This window comes from Diceros bicornis, chromosome 24, assembly GCF_020826845.1.
Source record: "Diceros bicornis minor isolate mBicDic1 chromosome 24, mDicBic1.mat.cur, whole genome shotgun sequence".
NCBI classification, from domain to species: Eukaryota; Metazoa; Chordata; class Mammalia; order Perissodactyla; family Rhinocerotidae; genus Diceros; species Diceros bicornis.
Window position 1 is genome coordinate 9237719 of NC_080763.1, and position 23027 is coordinate 9260745.

The 23027-nt window shown below is 39.0% G+C and overlaps 2 protein-coding genes across 4 annotated transcripts in view; one reads left to right on the forward strand and one right to left on the reverse strand.

The window, feature by feature from the left end:
* The first annotated feature begins 87 nt into the window (after nt 1-87).
* Nucleotides 88-22807, forward strand: JKAMP (JNK1/MAPK8 associated membrane protein). Of its 3 annotated transcripts, none has more exons than XM_058567034.1 (7): nt 88-174; nt 2324-2415; nt 2990-3144; nt 10258-10464; nt 16179-16360; nt 20275-20351; nt 22185-22807. In XM_058567034.1, the coding sequence occupies exons 1-7, from the start codon at nt 171-173 to the stop codon at nt 22401-22403; spliced, it is 936 nt and encodes a 311-aa protein (XP_058423017.1). In that variant the 5' UTR covers nt 88-170; the 3' UTR covers nt 22404-22807. The 3 variants fall into 3 exon arrangements, with proteins under 3 accessions (XP_058423017.1, XP_058423019.1, XP_058423020.1); XM_058567036.1 differs by having other exon boundaries at nt 90-174; nt 2342-2415; XM_058567037.1 differs by lacking the exon at nt 2324-2415 and having other exon boundaries at nt 112-174.
* CCDC175 (coiled-coil domain containing 175) overlaps nt 22751-23027 on the reverse strand; it is a 68176-nt gene continuing 67899 nt past the window's right edge. Inside the window, exon 21 of the mRNA XM_058567974.1 lies at nt 22751-23017. The gene's annotated coding sequence lies outside the window, so the exon portion shown is untranslated. The remainder of the gene's footprint in view (nt 23018-23027) is intronic.

Genomic DNA, 23027 nt, shown 5'->3' on the forward strand with positions numbered 1-23027 from the left:
GGGGCGGGGCCAAGGAGCCCAGACCAGGAAGCGCGTTGGGGGCGTGGCTTCGGGACCGTCGCCCGGGTTACCAGGGGGCGGAGCCGCCCAGGGCTGTGGCCCGGATGTCCGGGCGCTGCGGCCGGGTCGGCTGATCCGGGAGCTTCTCCAGGGAAACCCGCAAGCGGCCAATGGGTGAGTGGTCGCGGAGGCCTCGGGAGGCGTTTGTCTTAGTCCCTGCTTTTTCCGACGCTGCCGGCGGGGGGGGGGGGAGGGGGGTTCGGCCCCTGCGGGCGGCCTCCGGGTAGCGGCGCATCCTCTCCCGGTGCTCCCTGCCGCCCTCGGCCCGGCCCGCACTCCTCCCGGGATCCGGGTGTTCTCGGCTCCTGACAGGCTGCAGAGGGGGGCGTGCTGCGGAAAGGGCCAGGCCTTTGTTGTTGTTAAGTCCGAAATGTGACTTCAGTCCCTTTGTTTCAGTCCTTTTGTTTAACATTCATGAGGGGTGACTTCAAAATTGAAAGCGCGGGTGTTAGTAAGTGCAGAAAAACAGTAGAGGAAGCAGAAGCTATTTGCTTCATAACTGTTGTCTCCTGTCTCAGCCTCTAAACGTAAGTTTATAGCGCCCTTCACAAAGCAACACGGTTGCCAAAAAGTACATGTGAAAATTTTAGCCTTCGTTTACTAAAAGAAATGAAAGGGGAGAGTGAGGCGACACTGGGAGCCAGAGTTTTGTTGGGTCGAGGATAAGCTGTTGGTTTCAGAGGGACTGGTGTTCAGGCCTTGGATTTTGAGAAACTTTAGATTATTTACATTCAAATGTATTCATTAAGCATCTACTAGATACAAAGTCCCTGTAGAAGAAGCTTCTCAAAACATCTGAAACTGTTCATTTCCATCTGTTAGTTTAGAACATTGTGATTTCAATTGGTTTAAAAATAAGTGCGGAATAAGGTAAAGAAGCCCATGGATTTAAAAAAAAAAGTCAGAAATTTGATAAAAGTGAAAATATTAAACTTGAGGCATTTTGGTCAGTGCTGTTTCTATTTTTTCTCAGCAACACAAGGAGAAAGGAATCAAAAATCTACTTGAATTTGAAAGGAGAAAGGACATTGTGGACCAGGCAGTCTTTAGATTGTGAATTCATAAAGAATTTGGGAAACGATTGTTCAAAAATAGTCATAAAAAGCATAATTTCCCATGTTAATTCACATCTGACCGCAGTTGTTTTGAGTTTATTGCACACGAGGCTGTAGGTTCTTTGAGGGCAGGGACTCTGTCCTGTTCTTCTGTGGATCTTGAGCAGTCCCTAACCAGTGCAGTCTGACACTTAATGCATGTTTATTGAATGAATGAATCAGCGCATGAACGGAATCAGGTGTCGCCAATGGAAAAAATTCCTTCAATAGCTTCTCCCTGTTGATGAGGTCAGAGACAGTTTGCAGGCCTGGAGTTTTTTGGTGAACTAGAGCTGCTTTTTATTTTCCCCAAGCTTTGAGATCAGGGGGTTGATTCTAAGATATTGGTCAGAAGCCCAGTGACAGCCTTGGTGAAATTTTCACCTGTCCTCTACAAAAATGAAAAGAGTTAGGACAATGTAATAAGCTTCTTATAAAGTTGATTTTATTTACTTTAAAGGCCTGCCCTTTATTCTGAAGTTATGTCCTTTCTGGTATTAAAATGTGTTCTATTATGAACGAAGATGATGATAGATTGTGTGTGCGTGTGCGTGTACACTTGATGTCCTGACTGGGCAAAATAAAAGGTGGCACTCCTCTATTAGTCTTCTAATTAAAAAACAATGGAAATTCGGGGCCCAGTGATGTAGTGGTTAAGTTCATCACGTTCCGCTTTGGCGGCCTGGGGTTTGTGGGTTCAGATCCCAGGTGTGGACCTACACACTGCTCATCAAGCCATGCTGTGGTGGTGTCCCATATACAAAGCAGAGGAAGATTGGCACAGGTGTTAGCTCAGGGCCAGTCTTCCTCACCTCAAAAAAAAAAAATCCACAATGGAAATTCAAAAGTGTAGAGCATCTAATCAAGGGGAGTGGCTGGCTGGAGCCATTGGAGACGTACCAGGTCAGGCTTTGAGTCCTGCGGATAGATCCTGCTCTGCTGCTTGAGGACCCTGATCATAAGAAACAGTATTAACAACAAGGTTCCAGTATAATTTTCTGCAGTGCCCCGTGTAAAGGGAAAAATTTAAATACCTTAAGACTTTTGTCTAATAGATATTTTTTTTAATTGAAACTGTTGAGATATTTCTGACAAGTGTTTCAGCTGTTATTGTATTATTTTTTATAATCACAAAAGATGTTACTGTACTGGCATTTGTTTTTAAAAAGCTGTCGATATTCAACCAGCATGCCTTGGACTTTATTGTGGGAAGACCCTGTTATTTAAAAATGGCTCAACGGAAATATATGGAGAATGTGGGGTAAGTCTTAAGATCTGTATGTTATTTCATTTGTCAGATGTTTTTGCTTTTGAAATATTTGCACATGTATAATATCTCTTTTCTTCAATATGCTCAATTTATTAAAGAATATGGAGGTATTAGTAAAATCTTTGTGTTTTCATATTCATTGTCTATAATATAGTTTTTGACAGTCACAGTTAAGTATTTTTAAAAACATGTTATCATTTTATAGTAATTTCTAATTACTTTTTAATAATATAGTACAGTGACTTGGACAGTAAGTTAACATTATAACTCTAGAACATTTCTCTGCAATTATTTTTATATGGTGTTAATAACTAGGTTTTTCATTTAGTGTTAGTCAACTATTTCAGTAACAGTAAAAGGAATCCTTTAGAGCATTATACAGATATAGCAAATGCAGTGTAGATTTCTTTTTATTTTACTTATGCTTTCTCTTTTTTATTTCTACAAGATACACATGTAAACAGGTGTTTGAACTGAAATGAGATGTCTTAGAGAATGATTTTTTGGGGGTGTTAATATTCTAAAATAGTATCTGTACATAAAATATTGTTCTTATATATTGTAGGTGTGTCCAAGAGGACAGAGAACAAATGCACAGAAATACTGTCAGCCTTGCACAGAGTCTCCAGAGCTTTACGACTGGCTCTATCTTGGATTCATGGCCATGCTTCCTCTTGTTTTGCATTGGTTCTTCATCGAATGGTACTCAGGGAAAAAGAGGTTAGCACTTTTTATGAATGTTTCTGGATACACTGATGTTGGAATAATTATTATTTAGAAGACCTTATCAGGTAATTATACTTCTTCTGTTGTTTTAACAGTGGTAAACCTGTTTTTTCTTTGTACTCTGATTACTTTTGACTGTGGCAAGAAAACTTAATAAGAGGGCATGCCTCAGTAATTATTAAAGGAAGTGTCCTTTGTTTTATTCTGAATGATCTTGAAAGAATATATTTTTTTATTTCTCAATTATAATCTTTATTGGTTTTCTACAAAGAATTGGTTATGATTACAAACTTTATTGTTCTAGAACAAATACTTTGTGATTTAATTTAATACTGGTAATTTAGTATAATGTAGTTACAGTGATATAGCTGCAACCTAATTATGAAAACTTATATTAACACATCAAGTCAACAGACGTTCATTGAGCCCTGTGTTTTATGTTTAGAAGATCAGGGAAGGAGATAGAAAAATCACTAACGTCATTTATAGTCATAATCTTGTACAAAAGACAAGTGTATACACAACCAATTATAATATAAATTAGTCTTAAAAGTGTGTAAACAAAAAGTGTGTAAAAGCAGCATAGACAAAATGCCATGGAGTCACAAAGAATAGAACAGATAAATTGTGCATGGTGGGATCTGAAAGACTTCGAAAAAAAGAACATTTTAGGCAGAGGAAACAGCATGGGAACAATGGCAGGGAAGTAGGAAATGTGGGCGCTGTGGTGGATAGAAATGGAAGTGGTCTGGGGGGCTGGCCCAGTGGCGCAAGCGGTTAAGTGTGTGCTCCGCTGTGGTGGCCCAGGGTTTGCCGGTTCGGATCCCGGGCGCGCACTGACGCACTGCTGGGCAAGCCATGCTGTGGCGGCGTCTCATATAAAGTGGAGGAAGATGGGCACGGATGTTAGCCCAGGGCCAGTCTTCCTCAGCAAAAAAAGAGGAGGATTGGCAGATGTTAGCTCAGGGCTGATCTCCTCACAAAAAAAAAAAAAAAGAAGGAAGTGGTCTGGGGTGGTCCAAGGCAGATTGCAGAGGAAAGAAAGGAGACAAAAGGAGAGTGGAGAAGGTGGCTTGAGGCCAGAACGGGAAGGTTTTTGATAAGGAACCCCCCCCTCCCCCCTGCTTTGAGCTCCATGAGGTGGGTGGCTGTCCGTCTCTGTCCTTGTTCTCTGTGGACTCCCCAGAGACCGCCACGGCAGCTGGCACGTAGTAGATGCTCACGTGCTCTTCGCAGAGTGAATGATTTATTGGTGATGGTTTTGGTTTAGAGACGTAGCATCACTGGATATGTATTTTAGGAGGATACGCTGTGGAGGGTGGAGTAGAGGTGAGACACGTTAGAAGGCTGTTGTTGAAGAAGTAGTGATGGCCAGACTCCAGTAGTGGAATGGAAGTGGAAAGGATGCTCACATGGAAATAGAATCAGCAGTTTTCTGGATCCTACCTAATAAATCCAGGGTGGTTATTTACATTGGAAAAGCATTCATTATTTTTCAGAAGAATCTGTAAAGAGAGTTTTTAAAAAGCAGCTCTCATCTTGCTTTTAATTTCTGTTATAGAAGGATGAGAGATGAGAACAAGAAAGGAGATGTGATCAATTTAAAGCTAAAATAGAATAATTGCTCAGTTAATTGGTTGGAACTTCTCAGCTCAAAGTAGAGAAAAGGTGGGGGTGCAGGGATTTCCCTCACCAGATGCGCTGGAATTAAAACATCGGGTATGTTTTGAGGGAGAGTCTTGGAGCACAGGGTAGAGCTTGGTTTGAGGGTAGAGCAGAGGAGTGACCAGTGCTCAGGCGGGTAAGGAGGTAGGTTTAAAAGGAAGGAGTTTGCATGATCACGTTTTGCCTAGAAAATTGGTAGGAAGGAACACAAGGGCCATCTCTCGCATTTTCCTGAGATGTTGCACTTGTAATCAAGAAAGAAGTCTAGCCGTTTGAGGCTAGACCACTGTTTCTCAACCTTTTTTTCATTGTCAGCTCCTTAAAGAGCCTTTCTAGATACCTTTTTTCCCTAATTCCTCCTACCCCTATGAAATTTTAATATCACAGATATACTGTTTATCTGGTGTGTGTATATATGTGCTCTCTGTATAAAAACTGTAACATTATTTTATCCCCAAGAACCAATTCATGCCCCTTTGGGAGTGATATGCCCATTGAGAATGCACGGGCTAGACACTAATCATAACTGTTCTTAAAGGCACCCTTGCTTTCCCCAGAGTTTAGTATTTGTTTTTCTTTAAGGCCAGGGCAGAGATAGGCAGAAATTGCATACGATTTGTTTTTATATAATTTATAACTTTTCAAATGCATTCATTCATCAATTTTTAGGGATGTTTGCAGTGTGCCAGGTGCACGTTGTGGGAGGTTGTGGGATTTAGAGATGATTAAAATATAGATGCTCACAGTCCTATGGATGAGATAGACAAACCATCACAATATATGTGAGGTTCTACAAGAGAGGTATGTGCAGAGTTTTCATGCTGGCATGAAGAAGAACGAAGTTAATTTTGCCTCCTCACAATAGGGCAGTGTCACAGAGAAAAAACTGACTTTAAACTGGACTTTGAAATATGAGTAGTTTTTGATAGAGGAATTGAAGAAAGAGTCTATCAGACAGCAGGATAAGATGTGCGAAAGTATAGAGGTAAAAAAAAAGCCCAGGATAATGAAGAAATGAGAGCCGAGCGTGGTGTGAGAAACAGGGATTGAATGAGGCCGGATATAGAGAGATCTGGGGCTGGAAGAGTCTTAGGAAATATTCATGAGACCTGGGGATGACCCCCGAGCTGGTCCTGATGTTGGCCAGGTAGGGCCTTGTGTTTTGAGGCAGAGCGTGAAGTACGCCCAGATGTGTGGAGGTGTGAGGAAACGCAGTGATTGAGTGTGGCCAGGAGGTGGATGGTCATTCTGGCGAGGGGTGCTTCTCCTGAAAGGCAGAGGGGACTCCCTGAACAACTTCAATAAGGGGATTGTCAGAATCAGGTTTTGGGGCCCGCCCCGTGGCTTAGCGGTTAAGTGCACACACTCCGCTGCTGGCGGCCCGGGTTTGGATCCCGGGTGCGCACCGACGCACCACTTCTCCGGCCATGCTGAGGCTGCGTCCCACATGCAGCAACTAGAAGGATGTGCAGCTATGACTACAACTATCTACTGGGGCTTTGGGGGGAAAAAAATAAATAAATAAATCTTTAAAAAAAAAAAAAAATCAGGTTTCGTTTGTAAAGATCGTGTGGTTGACTGCAGCTGGATTGAAGGGGTCATGATGAGAAGAAGAGACCAGTAAGAAGGTTACTAAAGTGATGGCAAGAAATGATAAGGTTGGGATTTTGCCTCTAAAAGTATGAATTCTATAAGGAAACAAAAGATTGGATTATATAATATGAAATGTAAATGTTTATTTACGTATTCAGTGTGTTCATCTGTGTAAGAGGGCAGGAGCTCTTTTTCCAACAATATAGGCTAATTAGGAGCTCCAGGGGACTCTCCTGCACGAAATAACTAAAGTCTGGGAAAGACATACTATTTAAGACATTGCTGGTCTCACTGGAGATAGAGGAGATCTTCAGGGACTGTTCTCCTTCAGAGAACAGACCAACATGCCCTGAGCTGGGGTCGGAGTGACAATGCAGGCAGTCGGATGGCAGGGTTGCTGAGGTTAGTTGCTGACGGCAGCAGTGCTATCTGGATCCCAAATCTTGGGCAGCCAGTGCTAAGCCTAGACCCTCAAGGGGCTGAAGCCCAAGGTAGTGTGGCCATGGCTGTGGCAAAAGCAGCAAATCCTCTTTGCTGTAAAGCTTCCCCATTCTCAAGGCCTTTGAGACTCTTGCTCCTTGAGATCTGTTGAGGATCTCATAATCCGTGATTATCAAATAACGTAAGCACTATGACTGAGAGTTGGTAGGCACAACAAACAATAAATATGTTTATGCTCCCAAAGGACTACAGATAATGGACTTTCAGCTACAGAATATATAAGTGCTAGCTTATATGTATGTGTATATATATATGTAATGCTTAAAGAAATAAAGGATGCAGTCACAAAGATCTCCAGTCAACAAAAGATTATTAGGAATGAACAAACAGATTTGATGGGGGAAAAAAGGACCTTCTAGAAATGAAAATTTATACTTGCCAAAATCAAAAAATGGTAGGTCAGTCAGGTAAACAGTTGAAGACAGAATTAGTGAGTTAGAAAAAATATACATAAAGATATAACAGAATGCAGCCCTGGGAGAAAAGGAGATGGAAGCTACAAAATATGTTGAGACATGGAGCATAGAATGAGAAGCTAATATGATCTATAATACCTACTGGAAATGCTCCTAGGTTCATTAAACGTTCACACTCACAAGACTACCCTACATCATACTGAGCGCCAGTCTACTCAGAAGGAACACGGCTTGCCAGCAGGGCAGCGTGTGCATTCCTTGTCAGCAGTAGCTTTTGAAGCAGTTCAGCTCAGGTGCATGGAGATGAGATCTACATTGAGTGGGTGTGGGAGTCATCCAGGCTGAAGTCTTATACCCCAAAGGAGCCAGTCTCTCTGTAGCAAGTCTCTAAGTATAGCTTCCAGGGTCCTGCATGGGACATGCCAATCACTGAACTCCAGAAAGCCAATTAGGTAGTTATAGTTGGTTTATAGTCCCCAGGTGCAATTTACCAATTGAGGGATCATTTGTATCATAAGCAGTGTTACCTAGCAACAAAGTTGACATTCCACCCTTATCAGGCTTCCAGAGGAACAGAGCTAGAGAGTTAACTGAAGGTCAGATTGTTGTGTACGAGGGAAAGGTTTTGTTAACTCTGCCCGTAGTAGCTAATCAGAGTCTCTGAAAAAATAGAGAAAATGGAGAGCCAGTATTTAAATAGGTACTAGCTTCAGGTTTTACAGAAATAATGAAAAATAGATTCATTGCTTCCTGGGAAGCAAAACACATCCCAAGAGGAATAAATAAAAGGAAATTCACACCTATACACATTATAATTAAACTGCAGAACAGCAAGGACAAGAGAGGCCACGTGGTGCTCCAGTCAGCAGCCGGCCAGCACTTTCTCCAGCCATGTGAGTTAGTCATTCTGGACACTGCAGCCCAGTTGAGCTTCTAGATGCGTACATCCCAATTCACCATCATGTGGAGCAGAAAGGACTGCCCAGCGAGCCCAGTCAGAATGCAAAACAGTGAGAAATAATAAGTGGTGGTGGTTTCAAGCCACTAAGTTTTGGTGTAGTTTGCTGTAATAATAGATAACTGAAACATTGTTCAAATAGAAAACTCAAAAGCATCTCTAGATGTTAGAAATAATAAGAGAGTTTAGTAAAGAGGTGGGCCATAAGATAAATACACGAAATCAATTACCTTCCTATTTTCCATTTACAGTACCATAAGTACAGTGAGGTAGCTAAGACCAGGGTAGCTAAGCTACATTGGATTTATATAATGGAACTCGAGAAGCTAATTCTAAAATTTATATGGAAGTGTGAAGGCCCAAGAATGGCCAAGACCGTGCCGGCCCTGTGGCTTAGCGGTTAAGTGCGCGCGCTCCGCTGCTGGCAGCCCGGGTTCAGATCCCGGGCGCGCACTGATGCACCGCTTCTCCGGCCATGCTGAGGCCGCGTCCCACATACAGCAACTAGAAGGATGTGCAGCTATGACATACAACTATCTACTGGGGCTTTGGGGGGGAAAAAAAAAGGAGGAGGATTGGCAATAGATGTTAGCTCAGAGCCGGTCTTCCTCAGCAAAAAGAGGAGGATTAGCAGGGATGTTAGCTCAGGGTTGATCTTCCTCACAAAAAAAAAAAAAAAGAATGGCCAAGACCACTGAAGAAGTAGAAGAATGTATGTAATATCAAGAATTATTGTCATATTCTCTTGTCTCAGGGGTAAATGGACCCCAGAAAGAAAATAGAGAATCTAAAAACAGACTAGTCATGTATGAAACTTTATATGGCAGAAGTGGCATGGCAGGGAGAGGAGTAACTATTTAATAAAATGCTGCTCTTGGGACAACTGGCTATCCAAATGGGAAGATCTAAAGTTACATCTTTATTTATATTTATATAAATACTTTATATTTTACACAGAAATCTATTCTAGGTGAGTTAAAGATTTCAATGTGAAAAGTATAACCTTAAAACTTAGAAAATGTAGGACAATGTTTTCCTTATCTTTGAGTGAGGAAGGATTTCTTAAAACACTAAAACTGCTTACGAGAAATAAAAAATTTGATAAAGCCAACTTTATTAAAATATAGAACATCACTTCATTAAAAGACATCGCAAAGAAAATGAAAACTCAACAAAAAAACTAAGAGGAAGACCTTTGCACCATAATTAAGTAACAAAGCAGAATGGATAAACAATGGAATGGTCACACAGTGGAATATTATACAGTAGTGAAAATGACTGAACCTCAGCTATAAGCAACACCATGGATGAATCTTGGACATGTAATTTTGAATGGAAAAAAAATCTTGGAAGACTTATGTTAGTGTAATGGCACTTTATAGTGTTCAAAAACAAGCAAAACTAAACAAAGTGGTTTTGAAGCGTAAACACAACTGGAATAAAGACTTTAGAAAAAGTGGTAAAGACTAATATAATGGTTACCTCTAAGGGAGAGACAGGAGTGTGGAATGGGGAGGAAGAGAGGTAGACATAAGTTAACAATGTTCTAGTTATTGGGTTTGATAATGGGCTTACAATGTTTATTATATTTTATGACTAACATATTGCATATAATCTTTTATGTACTTTTTATATTTAAGACAATTTAAAATGATGTGTAGATAACTTTTAAGAAAGTTTTAATAATTTGGCAAGATACTAAAGATCAAGTTAGATCTAATTTCTGCTCTTCTGTACATTTAGACAATACTGGGACGAGTATTTATTCCTTTTTAGTAAACAAGATTAAACTCTTTGTGAGTAGTTTTCATATTTGTTTGGCTTTTCTTACCTATTTAGAAGATTTTTTAGTTTCAGGATGTTTCAGTTAAAATTTCTTTTTAGAATTCATATCTTGAAACATACACAGGTTTTATGAAAAGGCATTTAAATACTGAAAACGTTCTGGTAATCATGCTTCTTGCGTTTTGCTAGTTCCAGTGCGCTTTTCCAGCACATCACCGCATTATTTGAATGCAGCGTGGCAGCCATTGTCACCTTACTTGTGAGTGACCCAGTTGGTGTGCTTTACATCCGTTCCTGTCGAGTGCTGATGCTCTCGGATTGGTACACGATGCTTTACAACCCCAGTCCAGATTACGTCACCACTGTGCACTGCACTCACGAAGCTGTCTACCCGCTGTAAGTATTTAGACTTAAGATCATTTTTAAAAAAAATGATGATTATAGATTTCATTCATTTCAACAGGTCGAGCATTGTAAAATGGCTTCTAGGCACTGGGGGAGATATACAGAAATGATTTTCTTCTCTTAAGGGATACATAGTCTGATAGGAGGAAATAGAAATACATCTTAGTTTAATAGAAGTGAAAGTATTTTTGGGGTTGTGTTGAAGTCTGTATAAACACTTCTAAAATAAGCCGTGTATGTTTCTTAAAAAGGGAGTTATAAGGATAACCTTTTTCATATGCAGCAGAGAAGCAATATCTGACATATAGGAAAGAGCATGGGCTTTGGAGCTGAAAACAGACTCTAGTTTGAATCCCAGGTCTGCCAGCTTCTGTGTTAACTTGAGCACATTAAGAGCCTCTTGTAACCTTGGTTTTCACATTGGTAAAAATGGGAATAATGATCCCTTATAAGGTGATGATGAGGATAAATCCACACAGATCAGATACCATGGGCCATGCCTCACATGTAGGGAGCACTCAGTAGCTGGCATTATTAGAGTGTGTGGGTTAATGTTCTTTCTTGTTTGTTTTTTTCCCCCAATAAATGTTTGTAATTTCGATCAGAGTGTTTTGTTTTAAAAATAACAAATTCATAAGATTCTATATAATATTATCCCAGAATATTTCATTTTTAGAATTTTGGTGAATTGTTGGTGTTCATTTTGATGTTTTTCCTCAGTAAAAGTATAATAGAAAAAGTCTAGTATTTACATTCTCATAGTTGTAGCAAGTTACCATTGTATAATATGCTCAACAAAATAGTCTTTTTTGTGCAAGTTTTTAATAGTTTGTTGTTAGTACCGTGGAGTTGATTCCGACTCCTGGTGACCCTGTGTACAGCAGAGAGGACCTTGCCCAGTCTTTTTGCACCATCCTCTCCTCTTACCCTCCAGGGCTCTATCAGACAGTGCTCTGCTGCTGTTCATAGGGTTTTCACAGCCAGTTTTTTCAGAAGTGGGTGGCCAGGTCTTTCTTCCTCCTCTTAGTCTGGAAGCTCTGCTGAAACCTGTCCAGGATGGGTGACCTTGCTCGTATTTGAAATACTGGTGGTGTAGCTTTCAGCATCGCAGAACACGCAGCCACCACAGTATGACAAGCAACAGATGGTGATGTGGTTCCGTTGACTAGGAAATGAACCCAGGCTGCAATGGTGAGAGCACTGAATCTTAACCACTAGACCACCTGGGCTGGCCTTAATAGTACGAATTGTCAAAACCACACGTGCAAAAAGGTAATTTTCAAAAAATAAGATCTAGATATGGTGGTATGAAAATCTTTTCCACTTGCCCACCTTTAAGTCCTGCAAATTATTTATTCCATATATATATATACTGTCTCTGTTTCTCTCCATATATTATATACACATATAATTTAAGACTGTATATAAGAGACTGATAATGTCTTCTTTGTCGATTTCATAGAGCTGTAACCCTCAACTTCCGTTATTCTCTTGTCACACATGTCCTGGGGACTTGCAGAACTTAACCTGGTCCTATTTAGAGAGCTTAATGAGTGAATCAGATATCATATTTAAATAAGATATATAATCATCTGACTTAAAACAAAATCAGACTCATTTACTGCTGGTCACATTTATAGCATTTTTAATAATATCTGTAAAGCCTATAGTAGGAGAATCAAAAGATCTAAGATTAGAACAGAGATGGCAAATAGGTGCCCCCAGCCCTTGTTACAGCTCTCGCCACAGCCGTAGCAGCCACTTGTGCTTCATTACAGCACCTTCTCCTGCCGAGGTGGGCAGAGCCTCAGAATCTGTCACTGCACGCTCAGTCAGTCAGAATCATGACACAGTTTCACTGATGAGCACATTTTCCATCTCTTCACCATTTCAATTAAGTAGATATTTTTTCTCAGCAGCTTTAACAATAGTCATTGTGGAATGGCCTGTCTGCCTTGTTTTAATTATACAAAACAATGGTTTTTGAAAATTATGAGATTTTATAGTACTAGCATTGGGTTTATACATATTATTTACTTTATGTAACCATTTAAACTTAAATATATGGCCAGACTGGGGCTAAACATTTCAGAAAGCTGTAGAACTACCAAAAGTCGTAATTTTCTCTTTTCTGAGTCATCAAAAAGTAATGACACAAAATTACCAGAAACCTTTGGAACACTATTACATTCACTAGGAGGCTATTTTCTGTATTGGTGTATATAGCCTAGTTCCTTACAAACTGAGAAATATCAGGATACTCTACTGATAATTATAGTTTTGAGGGGAAATTAATTAGATGAGACATGGAAGAACATGCAAGCTTACTGTCATTAGAAGCTTACTGCAAAAAATAATGTTCACATTACTAAAACTTGATGAGCTATTGAAAATGAGCGGTAATTACTGTTGTAACAAGAGTTAGCTTTAGCTCATCAGATTTATCCTATCCGCATGTGTAGAGGGCATGGATGAAAGTGGAGGAGGTGGAAGATGAGGTCTTCTGGTGGAGCAGGGGTGGGACACAGGTATCTGCTTCCAGAGATTAGTTTCCTAGTTCATAGGAGAGGTAACAAATGATGGTTTCCTTCTGATCAAAATAATCATCTTGTGGAGCTCTTAAGGAGCTACAAGTTGCAGGAATAGACAGATTTTATTTTGTTTTGATGTTGGCAGGGGGTAGCCTAACAAGACAAAAAAACCTCATCATCCAAGAGGTCAGACATGCGGTAATGCATCACAGTGCAGGACTGGACCTCAGAGCATCACGGGCACAGGGGTGCACTATCATGCTGCATGGAGAGGGGGTGTGTGGTGGTGGTGGTCATGTGCCTCCTGTGACTCTCCCTGCATAGGGAGAGGGTCTGAGTAGTAAGATAGTAAAAATGATCTGAAAATCCTCATGAAAAGGAGGTTAGAACTACGTGCATAGAAATCCCATCATTCGAAATAAAGAGCTAGAAACTACAGTTTTACAACTTTTTTCTGATTATAAAAGTTACATTATAGGACATTTGAAAAACATAGAAAAAACACACAAAAATAAAATAATCTGTAATTCCATTCCTTGAGATGACCACTGCTAAAAATGTTGTCTTTCCAGTTTCATTTCTATATGTATGTATGTATTTTTAAATGATATTATGCTTATACTACACACATGCTATTTTGTAACCTACTCTTGTCACTTAATATTAGGCACAGTCACTTTTGTCCTTAACTTTTCTTTCATATTTAGATTTTTAGTGGCTGCATAGTATTCCAGCATGAATGTACTCTAAAATTTAACCAATTTCCTATCATTGAATATTTATTTTCCTCCTCTTTTTACTTTATTATCTGATTCAGTAAAAATCCTTGTTTGTAAAGTTTTTTAAATGTATCCCTGATTGTTTCCCTTTGATAAATTTCAACAAGTCAAATTGCTGGATCAAAGGGTGTAAAAATTTTTAGGATTTTCGATACACATTTCCAAGCTGCCTACCAGAAAGGAACCAGCATACACTTTCCAGCACTGTTTGAGAGTGTTTTTGGGCAACCCTCCACCAATCTGAATCTTTAATGGGTAGACTTAATATACTTTTTAAACCTTTTTTTTAGGATCTTTGATTTAAAAATGATCAATGATAAAAAGATATTTTAAAACATTCTTTTTTTTTTTTTTGATTTTTATTGCTATTTTAATGGTTTCTAACATTGTGAAATTTTGGGTTGTACATTTTTGTTTGTCCATCACCCCATATATGACTCCCTTCACCCCTTGTGCCCACCCCCCACCCCCACTTCCCGGGTAACCACAGTCCAGTTTTCTCTGTCCATGTGTTGGTTTATATTCCACATATGAGTGAGATCATACAGTGTTTGTCTTTCTCTTTCTGGCTTATTTCACTTAACATAATACGCTCCAGGCCCATCCATGTTGTTGCAAATGGGACGATTTTGTCTTTTTTTATGGCTGAGTAGTATTCCATTGTATATATATACCACATTTTCTTAATCCAATCGTCAGTCGAGGGACACTTAGGTTGCTTCCACTTCTTGGCTATGGCGAATAATGCTGCAATGAACATAGGGGTGCATAAGCCTCTTTGGATTGTTGATTTCAGGTGCGTTGGATAGATTCCCAGTAGTGGGATGGCTGGATCATAGGGCATCTCTATTTTTAATTCTTTGAGGAATCTCCATACCGTTTTCCATAGAGGCTGCACCAATTTGCATTCCCACCAGCTGTGTATGAGGGTTCCTGTTTCTCCACATCCTCTCCAACATTTGTTGTTTTTTGTCTTGGTGATTATAGCCATTCTAACGGGCGTGAGGTGGTATCTTAGTGTTGTTTTGATTTGCATTTCCCTGATGATTAGTGATGTTGAGCATCTTTTCATGTGCCTATTGGCCATCTGTATATCTTCCTTGGAGAAGTGTCTGTTCATTTCCTCTGCCCAGTTTTTGATCGGGTTGTTTGTTTTTTTGTTGTTCAATTGTGTGAGTTCTTTATATATTATGGAGATCAACCCCTTGTCAGATGTATGTTTTGCAAATATTCTCTCCCAGCTGGTTGGTTGGTTGTTCATCTTGATTCTGGTTTCATTTGTCTTATAAAAGCTCTTTAGTCTGATAAAGTCCCACTTGTTTATTTTTTCTTTAGTTTCCCTAGTCTGGGTAGGCATGTCATCCGAAAAGATTCCTTTAAACCCAATGTCAAATAGTGTGTTGCCTATATTTTCTTCTATGAGTTTTATAGTTTCAGGTCTCACCTTCAGGTCTTTGATCCATTTTGAGTTAATTTTTGTGAATGGCGATAGCACATGGTCCACTTTCATTCTTTTGCATGTGGATGTCCAGTTTTCCCAACACCATTTGTTGAAGAGACTTTCCTTTCTCCATTGCATGTCCTTAGCACCTTTGTCGAAAATTAGCTGTCCGTATATGTGTGGTTTTATTTCTGGGCTTTCAATTCTGTTCCATTGATCTGTGTGTCTGTTTTTGTACCAGTACCATGCTGTTTTGATTACTATTGCTTTGTAGTATGTTTTGAAGTCAGGAATTGTGATGCCTCCTGCTTTGTTCTTTTTCTTTAGGATTTCTTTAGCTATTCGGGGTCTTTTGTTGCCCCATATAAATTTTAGTATTCTTTTTTCTATTTCTGTGAAGAATGTCATTGGGATTCTGATTGGGATTGCATTGAATCTGTAGATTGCTTTAGGTAATATAGACATTTTAACTATGTTTATTCTTCCAATCCACGTGCATGGGATATCTTTCCATTTCTTTATGTCATCGTAGATTTCCCTCAATAATGTCTTGTAGTTCTCATTGTATAGGTCCTTCACCTCCTTGGTAAGATTTATTCCTAGGTATTTTATTCTTTTTGATGCAATTGTAAATGGTATTATCTTTTTGAGCTCTCTTTCTGTTAGTTCATTATTAGCATATAGAAATGCAACTGATTTTTGTAGATTGATTTTGTACCCTGCAACTTTGCTGTAGTTGTTGATTGTTTCTAACAGTTTTCCAACAGATTCTTTAGGGTTTTCTATATATACAATCATGTCATCTGCAAATAGTGAGAGTTTCACTTCTTCGTTACCTATTTGGATTCCTTTTATTCCTTTTTCTTGCCTAATTGCTCTGGCCAAAACCTCCAGTACTATGTTGAACAGGAGTAAAACATTCTTGATGTTATAATTTCTTATTTTATTTTACAGATACACCATCGTATTTATCTATTATGCATTCTGCTTGGTGTTAATGATGCTGCTCCGACCTCTTCTGGTAAAGAAGATTGCCTGTGGGTTAGGGAAGTCTGATCGATTTAAAAGTATTTATGCTGCACTTTACTTCTTCCCAATTTTAACTGTGCTTCAGGCAGTTGGTGGAGGCCTTTTATGTAAGTTTGATGGATAAAGTCAATGAAATATACTTATTATGTGATAAACGATATTTCCTCTGAATATAATTTTGGAGCTTTTTCTTTAAAATAGGTTTTTTTAAATCCTTGAAAATAAACCATAATATATATTTTTGCTAAAACATAATCTCATGAAAAAAATCATGAGTTTCTTGCAAGGGAGTAGAAATTCTCAAGAAATCAGTGGTAGCTAATCAAAACTGATTTCTATTCACAGAATAACTTGTATTTGAAGCTTATAACCTAAATAGGAAGATTTTAAAAATCTGAGTATAAATTAAAAACAAAAACTGGTTTTTGCGTATAATCTATGGAAATTACTCTTGATAATATATACTGTTTACCATTAAGTTAGGTCTTAGTTTTCTAAGTTCCTTTCTGAAAACCTTTTAGACACAGTAAAAAAATCCTCAATATATTCTTTATTTTAATATATCCATTCATTCATTTATTCAGCAACAATTTAGACTAAACTGATTCAAAAGAAGAATTAGAGGTGCCAGCCTCATGGCTTAGTGGTTGAGTGCGCGCGCTCTGCTACTGGCGGCCTGGGTTTGGATCCTGGGCGCACACCGATGCACTGCTTGTCCGGCCATGCTGAGGCGGCGTCCCACATACAGCAACTAGAAGGCTGTGCAACTATGACATACGTCTATCTACTGGGGCTTTGGGGAGAAAAAGGAAAAAAAAAAAGGAGGATTGGCAATAGATGTTAGCTCAGGGCCGGTCTTCCTCAGCAAAAAGAGGAAGATTGGCATGGATGTTAGCTGAGGACTGATCTTGCTCACAAAAAAAAAAAAAAAAAAGAAGAATTAGAAAAAGTTGTTGTTAAAGGGCTCACATACTCCTAGGAGAACTGTAAATAGCTGAGAGAATGTAGTGTGGTCCTTATTGGAATATGTGACATTGAACATTGCAAGGATGTTGCATACCATCTTTTATATGGAGCCCACCAGGTACAGAGGATGAGCCTTCTGGCCTACAGGAACTGGGCAAGCCTGGGCATCATCATGCAAGTAATGTAGCTTGATAATTAATTTGGTTCAGAGTAAGAGTGGAGCTGAGGCTGAGGCCAAGGGAGGAGGACACTGGAGACTAGTCAGGGGTCTGCTAGCCCTCATATTCTGTTTTGCAGATGTGTTGTTTCATTTGGCCTGTATGGGGTTTGAAAATCTATAGTCTCTTCCAGCTCCTACCATTCCCTATTTTCTTAGATTTGGCCCACTTCAGTTATTTGCCTGGCTGGCCTCTGTAGGCATTTGAGGTTGCTATTCTTGCTCTAGGGAATAGAGACCTACTCTTAAAAGGATTTTAGGCAGAGGAGTGACATGGCTAGATTTGTGTTTTAGAAAGGTAACTTGGTAGCATGTGGAAGACGTCTTGGTAGGGCAGAGAACCTGGGGGATCAGTTAAGAGTTGCTTGCAGTAAGCCAAGCCTGTCTGACCTAAAGCAGAGAAACACTGGGAATGAAGAGCCATTTCAAAGACAGAGTTAACTAAACTAAGTGAATATTAGAAGAAGCCAGTAGGTTGGTGAAGAGAAGTGAATTCAGTTTTAGGTATTAATGGAATATTCAGAAGAATACAGGTAGTTATTTATACTAGTCTGGAGGGGGAGAGCTGACTAGGCTGGAAAGATTTAAGAATTGTCAGCCCTCAAATCCCTGTGTCCTAGACTGCAGATGGTGCTGTTGTATAGAACCTCTTGGTTAGGAAATGGAGGAAAGGGAAAAAGCTGTGAAAAGCGGGGGAAAGTTTGGAAAGTTAACCAAAGGAGACTGCCAGACAGTGTTGCTTTCTATATTGTAGCTGTCTGTATTGAAAAATGCCTTTTCCCAAACTGAATGTCATTAGATCACTTTGTCAGCAACCCTCTACTCAAAACATATTCATAGGGAGGATCGAGGAGTTATTATTCATTTGCAATAAATAGAAACTTATGCAGTCTGCTGAGATTAGTCACAGAGGGCATCATACCAACTCATAATTTTATGATGTTGAAAAAAAAGAGAGTAGATGATTTTTCGTTTGTGGGTGCCGTGGTCTGTTCAGGCTGCTATAACAGAGTACCATAGACTAGGTGGCTTACAAACAACAGACACTTATTTCTCACAGTTCTGGGGACTGAGAAGTCCAGGAGAAGGTGCCAGCAGATTTGGTGTCTGGTGAGCACCCGTTTCTTCGTTCATTGATGCTGTCTTCTTTCAGTGTCCTCACATGGCGGAAGGGGAGGGAGCTCTCTGGGGTCTCTTTTATAAGGGCACTAATCCCATTCACGAGGGCTCCACCCTCATGACCTAATCACCTCCCAAAGGCCCCACCTCCTAATACCGTCACATTGGGCATTAGGATTTCAACATAGGAATTTTGAGAGACACAAACATTGGTCCATAACAAGGGAATATGGCAAGTCTGAGCAAAGTAGAGCAGCAGGAGGCTTCTGGTGGCTTAGGACACCAGGGCCCAGGGAGAGACACTGACAGTTAGTAGAAAGATGTCACTGACAGACTTTCACCTGTCTGTTTTTAAGTGTGATCTGCATCTGTACCACCAGGGGAACTAAAATGCAGATTCCTAGGCCCAACCCCCAGACCTGGTTGCTCAAAATCTCAAATCGTTTTAGACCCTAGAGTAAGAACTACTCTAATCCTGCCCTGAGCCCAGAACTGCCTCTAATCTCGGCAAGTCTGGGCCTGATTAGAAACTTCCTCTGCTTCCTTTTACCTTAGATGGCTTTTTACTACCAAGTCTTAAATGTGTATCATTAGCAACACTGTTTAGCCATTTATAGGTTCAATGGAATTTTTTTGAATGACTGGATAGGGACCTAATCACTGTCTAGGAAATAAAAGGTTCTAAATGTCAAACAAGTCATTCAGTTATTTAGTAAGTTGGAATCAGGTCTACATCAATAATTCAGAGTTTCTGGCTGCCTCATCTTGACTTAACATTTGAAATGGTTCCAGATGGGCTCCACTGCAGTGTAGAATGATTAGTAGTTTCATAAACTGAAGTTAATTGTTTTAAAATAATTGTATGAAAAATAATTCAGGATATTTTTCTCAATTTGTCCATTTGTTTTAGTGTGCTATAACTTTAAAACATTTAAGAGAAAGATGGCATTTTGTAAGAAAAAATTTTGCTTAAGGTATTATTACTGTACTATATTTGAAGTAGAAATGTCTAGTATTTTGACATTAAGAGCACTGAATGATCCATTTATCTTTGAGGTTTATTGGTATATGAACTTTTCTCAAGAATAATTAAAGCTGAATTACTCTTATATACAGCCTTTCTTAACCGAAGTTCCTCATCTGGACCCCAAAACACAGAAAACTGAGTAATTATTTTCTCAATTCTCCCAAGTTTGGTACATGACTAGTATCATTCTAGATGCATGGGGAGCAGTTAATTCTTTACATCAGTAGATGCCTTAAGGCAGGGGTCTTCACAGCTGGGCCAAGGATAGTTTTACATTTTTAAATCGTTGAGAAAAAAATCAAGAGTAGTATTTCTTGATGTGTGAAAATTATATGAAATTTGAATTTTATTGTTCTAATAAGTTATAATTTATAAACTTACAAAGTGAGTTTTATTGAGACACAGCCACACCCACTCGTTGCTGTGTTGTCTGGCTGCTGTCCACTACGGCTGTGGAGCTGGGCCATTGAGACAGAGCCCACATGGCCCCCAAAGCCGAAAACACTTAACGTTCTGGCCCCTTACAGACAAAGTTGGCTGACACTGCCTTAGGGCATTAGGGCTTACACCTCTTGCTGGACTGGTTGAGAAAGTTTTTGACTACAGGGAGAATTACACTGTTTGAATTTTTTTGATGGTTTATTCAGAAAATTTGTTTAATTTTCAACATCATACCAATGCTTGTCTTTCAGATTATGCCTTCCCGTATATTATATTAGTATTATCTTTGGTTACTTTGGCTGTATACATGTCGGCTTCTGAAATAGAGGTAGGAAATCTTTTTTCCTTTGTTAAAGATATTTTTATAGATTTGACAATTGAATAGGAGAATAGTACATCTGATATGTGGTACAACGAACTGTTTTAGTAATCCTTGGCTAAATGATGTGACTCAGTAGCTTTTAGCTCCTTCGTGTGTGAAAGGTTGTATACTGGACTATATTTGATTGGGAAATTAGCACAGTCATCAGGCTCCACTATCCAGCATGTTGGGGAAAAAAATCATTTCACATAATTTACCCACATAGAAAATATATTAATTATTGAAACTTAACACTATTTTGAGGGAAACATAAAAATGCTTTATTGTAAACAGAACTAATTTTACACTTATTTTACAGTGGCAACACTAACAGTCACCAATAATTATATTGTACATTCCATACCCTTCTCTGTTTTGTCCCCCATTTTATATTCTTGATTATGGATGTTTACTTTTGCCCTCTAATATCTGTAATATTTTGCTGATTTGAAAATAACTAACAGTCACATTAGTTCTGTGTTTTGAGATATCCTTTTTGTGCCTCTAATTTTTTAGTATTTCAGTGGAAGGCCACAGTTAGAAAGAAGTCTTTACTTTGAGGCTCTCTCTCTGTGTTGCTAATATACTGCCTGTGCACTGTCGTCTGCCCGCTACGGCGGGTGTGTGTGCTTCCTCATAATTCCTAACATGATACAGTTCAACCCAGAGAAAGTCAGTTGTCAGCTATTTCAGAGCGGCTGCCCGTGGGGCTCCTTTTTCTGTTACATTAGTGAAAGAGTGAAAGGGAAAAAAACCCACCTAGAAATCACACTAATAGTAAAGGAACTAGACAGAATCTTTTTATGGTGATTATTCAAATGTTTCTATTTGTATCCTACCCCCATTTCTCCTTTGTAGTCTTTAATCTGCATTGCAATATGATTGGTTAAAGAAGATAAGCAAATTAGTTTGGGCACTTTATCAACTCTAGGGAGGTCTTTGAGGGGAGAAAGGATTGGATATTTGAATAAAATGAAGTTTTTGAATTTTCGTTTATAATCCATAAGTACTATGGAAAGTTAAATTAGCTTGAAACATGTTTGTTTCTCTGCTGCTGGGCATCTCTCCCATATAAAACGTCCATGTGCTTCAGTCAGCATTCTGTGTGTGAATCAGGAAGAGGGGCCTGAGTCCGGGAAAGACAGGCAAGCCCTAGTGAGTTGATGAGCCATTCAATAAGAGAAAGTTGGTAACCAATTGCAAATTACATTTTAGTGTGCTTACTAGCACATTTAGATATTACTTTTATAATAATTTGGTCCTTCCAGTTTCTGCATATTATAGAGCTATATTAAAGATTAAGAGGAAATCAGAGTAGTCACGTGTCATTTCTGCTCCCTTTTAATTATCCAGGCAGCAGACTCCAGGAATGCTAGACGTTAAGGAAGTTGAGTGTATGTACCTCCTTCTCACCTATAGACTCAGCTGCTGTGGATCAGGGCAGGAAGAAGGCACGTAATGTGGAGTTCCCCTTCTAGTTCATATCTCTCAGAAGAAACCACAGTGTTTCCATGGTTGAATGGTGGTGTAGACCAGCACTTTAGAGACATGGGCGCCTGTCTTGGTGCTTCCTGAGTGCTTATATGACTGTAGGAAGCCTCAGTTTCCTCATCTGTAAAGGGTAGTGGCTAGACTGGGTGATTTCTTAGGTCCCTTTTAGCTCAAACATTCTATGATTCTGAGGTTATGATTTTGTGTGAAAACAAATAATACATATTAAATTAAAATGTAATAAATTATCTAGCGGATTCAGCCTGATAATCTGTATTTCTCTTTTCTTTCTTTTATAAAATTATATAGAACTGCTATGATCTTCTGGTGAGAAAGAAAAGACTCATTGTTCTCTTCAGCCACTGGTTACTTCATGCCTATGGAATAATCTCCATCTCCAGAGTGGATAAACTCGAGCAAGATTTACCCCTTCTGGCTTTGGTACCCACACCAGCCCTTTTTTACTTGTTCACAGCAAAATTTACTGAACCATCACGGATACTCTCAGAAGGAGCCAATGGACACTAAATATAAAATGCCAAAAAAACCTAAGAAGTGTTCTTAATAAAAAAGTAAAGAAATAAAAAATGTATTAGTACTCTTCTCTCATACATGGGAATAAGATTGTCAATATATCTAATGTTTTTGGTTGTTTTTTTTTTTTTTTTTGACGTAATTGACTTGACGTTGGACTTGAAAAGTACAAAATACCATACTACTCTGTTACATAGTATAATACACTACACACTTAGAGCACTATTAAATTACACTAGAAGCCTATTAGGAAGCACTTGCCTCTTGCAACAATTTAGTTATTCTTTAGTGCAAAATCATGTTTCTGTGTACCTAGCAATGTGGTGTTCCCATTTTTATTAAAAACTTTAACAAGTGTAAGCTGAAATCTTTAGCATTGGCATAATTGTGCATGCCCCTTATGTTCCAACTTGTTTTTCAAGTATAATGAATTGTATGGACAAACATACTTGTGCGGTCTGAGAGCAAACGTGGAAATAAGTATGTTGTTTTTTATCTATTTATTTTCACCAATACAGTATTTTGATCTATTATAAAAATAGAACATAATTTATATAACAGGCCTTCTGTTTATAGGTAGTTTGGTTGAAGACATCTTCACATTATTCCTGTAAAGAA

Excerpts from the sequence above, each read along its gene's own strand:
- JKAMP (XM_058567034.1), top strand. Across the intron at positions 16,361-20,274 it reads AGTTGGTGGAGGCCTTTTAT|ATTATGCCTTCCCGTATATT; the intron begins GTAAGTTTGATG and ends CTTGTCTTTCAG. Across the intron at positions 20,352-22,184 it reads TGTCGGCTTCTGAAATAGAG|AACTGCTATGATCTTCTGGT; the intron begins GTAGGAAATCTT and ends AAAATTATATAG.